At 39.0% G+C, this 5478-nt stretch overlaps 1 protein-coding gene and 1 long non-coding RNA gene across 4 annotated transcripts in view; one reads left to right on the top strand and one right to left on the bottom strand.

Moving 5' to 3' along the window:
- LOC107265420 overlaps positions 1 to 2103 on the bottom strand; it is a 20554-nt gene extending 18451 nt beyond the window's left edge. The window contains exon 1 of one of the 3 annotated variants that reach the window (XR_003059028.1): positions 1275 to 2103. This is a non-coding gene — a long non-coding RNA (uncharacterized LOC107265420). The remainder of the gene's footprint in view (positions 1 to 1274) is intronic. The other 2 variants (XR_003059032.1, XR_001537212.2) reach the window with 2 other exon arrangements.
- Positions 2104 to 3526: 1423 nt separating this feature from the next.
- LOC107265107 lies at positions 3527 to 4434 on the top strand. The gene is made up of 2 exons (XM_015734158.2): positions 3527 to 3647; positions 3757 to 4434. Exons 1-2 carry the CDS (start codon positions 3573 to 3575, stop codon positions 4093 to 4095), a joined length of 414 nt encoding a protein of 137 aa, XP_015589644.1. The 5' UTR covers positions 3527 to 3572; the 3' UTR covers positions 4096 to 4434.
- The last annotated feature ends 1044 nt before the right edge of the window (positions 4435 to 5478 follow it).

Here is a 5478-nt window from a genome sequence, read left to right as displayed (position 1 = left end):
CCCCCTTTACCCCTCAGCACCCTACCCGCCCGCGAGCATGTCTCGCCTCACCTCCATCCGCTCTCACATTTTCTTCTTCACTCACTGGCTCCCATCTTCTCTCCGATATGCACCCCACGCTACTGTCAACTTTACTCCCACGCGAGACTGAAACCCCCTGAGAAAGGTCGAAGAAACGATTCTATACCGACGGAGCAAAGATGCGCTCCGCGGGAGTCTTCTTATGGGAGGTCAGCCAGCACAGTTGCTCGGCTGCTTTCCTCGTTGTTTCCTTGCTCATTCTCTCTTTATACAGTCCTTCCTCTATCTTTCTCTCTCTGTCTCAGTCGATTCTGCTTCGTATCGCACCCACGCGATTTAATCGCACGCGAAGACAGTCCTAGGTAAAATTAATGAAAAGCCACAATGGCAGAGACGCCCTCGGATCGACCCAATAGTTTTGTCTTTGAAGCTACTTTCAACTGTAAATCACTTCTTGTCTGGTGAAGAAGATTTCTTGATTTACCGACTGACGTTAAATATTCCGTTACGCGGATTGAAGTCCTTTTTTATTTTTATATATATATTTTTTCACTCGCGTGTTTATCTGTTTTCTTTTTTCTTCCTTGTAGAATGGATATCCGCCCTTGTGCCCATCTCTGAAATTTTGCTACGTCATTCAGCAACATGGGGGGGAGACGTCTCCCATGGGTTTTGCTGACTCCGAAGGTCATATCTCTTGTTAAACTACCGCGGCCATATTGCGCTCTCTCAGACTGCTCAGCTTGAACGCGGGAAGACTATAATATTCTCTTGCGATTTCTACCGCCTCTGTTACTTACTCTGTGTGACTAAATGAGGTCCGATCGACGTGACGTGGGCACGCGGCTCCAATTAGAGAGATCGAGGGGAATTGCGAAATTAAATATTCGATTACGCACTTTGGGGATACCGCATGAAATTTGCTCGTAGGATATACCGATTGGGAATCATGTCGTGCAGCATAGATCTTCAGTTACCGTCGGGTGAAAAATAATTTGAGATTCGGAAAGGGCGTAAAAAAATAAAATACCAACGAAAAAAAAACATGACACAACCAATCTTAGGAAATATTAGAGACGTCGATACATTGATTGTGACTAAATTATTCAATTCGTTGTGGCCATTGCTTGCGTGAGAGATATATAGAAACGCGCCCATTCGCCTTAATGATTTATGAACCTTAAGGACATAGATATACCGCGATTGATAGTGACTATAGACAAGTACGTGATTAACCGTATCAAAGAACTTACCAGCAGTAAAGTGTCATCGCTGTTAGTGATCCTTGTTTTTTATATCCTTCGACTGTAACCTCTCAGCGTGGAGTTTTTATTTTTATTATCGTGGAAAAACATAAAGTAGTCTTGCCGAAGGTAACGATAACCTCGTTTTCTTTATTACAAGAATTCAGGGCTTATCGCTAACGTGACTCTTCATAGCGACTGTTTACTTCCATATACCACAAACACGAAGACTGGTAGCAGCAAGGAGCGTTGCTTACAAAGAATCTAAATCGACCTTACCGACCGTGAATAAAGAATTTTCCTACAACGTCTGTAGTACCTAATGGTAAATTATTACCCGATGGTAAAACAGGATAAATACTATCGTTACCTAGAAGCAGACATATACGTCGCTTCTAATTTTAAAAAACCGACTAAACGCCTAATGTCGTAACTTCCATTATTCCATCCTACTACAAAAGCCAGCTAAACATACCAATGTCAGAATACTTATGACGACCCGTAGAAAATCGAGTTAGACACCCATGAAATTGTCACATTCCCCGTAGACGATGCTCAAGATATTTTCCTTGATCTCACTCATGTAATCAGTTACGAATAATAATGATCTGTCACTCTAATAAATCCTGGCAAAGGCCTTTCACGTCAGAATTAAAATTATCCATATTCCAAATATAACTGTAATATAACTGTAACCTTAATTATCAATACGAACAGCGTTGTGCATTGTATCGCATTTTTCTTTTGTAAGAACGAATTGATGAATAAAAAAAATCTTAACATGATCCTCCGACCACGTATACGTATACATTGGTTCTAGAGAAAGATTCCAGAACTCACATTAAGACTATACGAGTGCTGTACCGAAGCGTACATACAAGAGAGAAGGATTGAGGAGGGTCGAAGAAGAATTGTATACCGTGGGAGAGGAGACATGTCTAGAGAGCACCGAGAGGGGACCTTCTTGGCGCTCTTGTTGTCAGTCTCATTGTTATCGACCCGGTTGTATTCCGTAGCGTCATTGGTAGCAGGATCACGTGGTATCTATCGCTAGCCAGCCAGCGCCCTACGATACGCCATCATCGTGGCCTAAGTTAGTTTTGCGTGAAAGGTCAGAGGAGCAACTCAATATAAGTCAAACCTTGTGAACCTTTTTCCTATGCTTCAACATTTTTGCCACCTACACTTCCCTTTAAAAAGCAATGTTACTATAGCCAACACGGAACGGAAGGTCTGAATATTCAAAAGGAAGAAGATTTTTAGCCTCAATGATAAAAATAATCCTCCCCGAATTCCTCCGATGCATTTATTAAGGATTTTTCTGTACCATTTTTGATCACTAGAGAAGGGGCGGGTGAGGGGAGGGGTAGGTAGAAATTGGAAGGTTAGGTGTAAATTGGAAATTCTTACGTTTAGTCTTCATAGTCTTGAAAATCAATACTGCGGAGACATTTATCTCCCGCCCTTAACACCCGCTGACAAAGGGTACTTTTACGTCTCTCCTTCATCCAACCTCCCTTCACCTCAAAATGGTGTTTTTCCTTTTTCCTTTTAAGACTTTTTCCAGATAAATTTATTAGAATTCATCCGGTGAATTCTCCATTCCGATATGATCATTTCTCTCTGCTATCCGATAACATGTAATTGTGCCATTGGCCTGGGTTTTAATTGCCAAAGGCATTAATACTTATAAGTATAATCAGCAGAAGTAGCTATGTAATTAGTGCACTCTGACCGTTAGATTTCTTGTATAAAAAAGATGTAACGATATCTTGACAATTCTAATACAGAACTTTATATTAGAAACGAGTATACATTGCTCTGCTATCGTTAAAGGTATCTACGCGTTAGACGTTCAGAAGTAAGACGAAATGAATGACAAACAAATTCTATGGAGTGTCTCGCAATATACGGGGGAACGCCGCGTGGTACCTTATTCTTTTAACATCAACTTCTAATATGTCTGGTCGTTTCAAGCAAGGCTTCCATCATTGTTATACGTTTATCTGTTGTAGAGTTGCAGGTATAAATGATAGGAAATACTTGTTCACGTTATACATAGTTCAATGTACGTAACGGGCTCTAAAGTTACGGTATCTCTTGGTATGAGAAACTCATTTCGTGTCTCAGAAAATCCTGAATGCCATTATGGAGAAAAAATAGGCGACTTATGCGGGTCCATGAAACATTCCCTTTTCAGAGAGGCACGCTCTTGACAATCAGTCAAGTATATAAATACTCGCGGGTCTTCTCACTAAATAGTTTGTCCCTCCGTTTAGTACAAAACAGTTACTGAGAATAGATATCATGTGTAAAGTTACGTTTGGAATCATCACGCTGCTAGGTAGTCTGATCCTATTTCATACAATTAGTAACAGTAAGGTAAGCATTGCTATTTCTATGTAACGATGTTATTTAACGATTATCACTCGAGATATTTTTATCCAGGTTTGATTTTGATTTATTGAAATTTTTTTTTCTTTTTAAATAGGCTCAGACTTCCTCTGACGCGGAGGTGGGAGATAATGCTAGAATTATATTTGGAGTTAACAATCCTATTCGCAGATGGTATTGCAGTACATTTTGTAATTATCCCAGACTATTTTTCGGCACGAAGTGCGCCAAGAAGTGTCCGCAATTTCCGATTATTGTTATACAACCTACCCTTAATTATAAGACGACTGCTAAAGAGGGCACTGTAACAAAAAATGTCACGACTACTACTCCTGTTTCGATCCTTGACAAGAATTCTATGGACGTATCAGAGGGTTCAATGGTGGGTTCAGTGAAGGAAGGATCCGTTGACAAGTCCAATGTCATCAAACAATAATTTAATGTCAGCCAATTAAAGATTATAATCGTGGAAATTATATGATATTTTATGCCATGTTATTTGTGTGAAATGGAAGTTGATGCCAATAAGATATGATAGGCGACTGTTGCGTTACCAGAAATTGCTGATAATCGAATCAGTTTCACTAAAATATCATTTGGTGTCATTACAAATGTAACCTGTTGCAGCATCATTGCTGTATAGTGAAGATATGTTTTTAATTATAATCGTACCGTATGATAGGATACTAATAAGCCTGTCGAACCCAACGATTAGTTTCACTTATTAACCATGTCATTGTATGATTAATTGAATCTCTTGTCATTAAATACGTATACTCACTACTTTGTCGATCCTTACGTAATTGTGCCGATATCTGTTATTGCTCCTACTTTCTGCTGTCATTGATATCATCCAAAATTATTTTTCACACGTCGGAAATGTCATCGTCGGAATAAAATTTCATACCATCGTTAAAAATGATAATCGCAGAAAAGATTTATCGTTTCCATATACAATTACTCGATATCTCTGTCACTGTATCTATTCACTGACAACACTGGTATCTCTTCATGAATTGTAAGTCTTTACACTTGCAGTAGATATAAACAATAATGTCGTTGACTGAAGATAAATTAATTCGACTTTCTGATGAATATTAATGCCGCGCGAATCTGACATACTGACACGACATAGAAAGTGCTGCCATCTCTGAGTCGAAACAGCTACTACTTCGTCAACTCCATTAAACTGTGCTCAGTTGTAACTGAGCTCGCGGTAAGTCATCAACTCTAATGAAGTTTTCGATTGGTAGCAATTTTCTTGTACAGTGTAAGGTGTAGCCTGGTACGCTTTCGATTGGCAAATTTTCCTACAGCTATTAGATGTGCTATGGTACAGAATTGCACGAGGCTACACCTTGCACTCGGTGAACAAAAATTCTATGAATTAAGAACGGCATCAGAAATCGTAAGTTCAAAGGGCGCAAATCATTGCACAAAATGAACCACTTCGAAAGGAATTTTAACAGATTCGCATTTCCGAATTAGCCAGGCATGTGCCATGAGTTATATTACAGGTAACAAATTATATTAATACTGACTCAAGTGGGGAATTTATGTTTCCATGCATGTTTCAGCAACAAAGCATAGTGAGGTTTTGTTTGGTAAGACTATTGAGGTTTCTGTGCACAAATTAAATGGAAACATCAACAGACATTGACCTGGATATTATTTGATAAGAATGAAAGCTTCATTATGACAGAAATAGAGTTGTGCCAATGTCATAAAATTCTAGTCCGATTCATAAAAATATAAAGCATACGCCTATTTGGGTGTAATAAACTATTGTGATAAGTTATGATATAATTATGTTATTTTT

The sequence above is a fragment of the Cephus cinctus genome, unplaced genomic scaffold, assembly GCF_000341935.2.
Source record: "Cephus cinctus unplaced genomic scaffold, Ccin1 Ccin1_scaffold0215, whole genome shotgun sequence".
NCBI classification, from domain to species: Eukaryota; Metazoa; Arthropoda; class Insecta; order Hymenoptera; family Cephidae; genus Cephus; species Cephus cinctus.
This window is presented reverse-complemented; position numbering and strand designations above follow the sequence as displayed.

What these genes read in the sequence shown, in the direction of transcription:
- LOC107265107 (XM_015734158.2), top strand. Translation starts at nt 3,573, where the DNA reads ATGTGTAAAGTTACGTTTGGAATCATCACGCTGCTAGGTAGTCTGATC. An exon ending in ATACAATTAGTAACAGTAAG is followed by an intron (nt 3,648 to 3,756) that starts GTAAGCATTGCT and finishes CTTTTTAAATAG; the next exon opens with GCTCAGACTTCCTCTGACGC.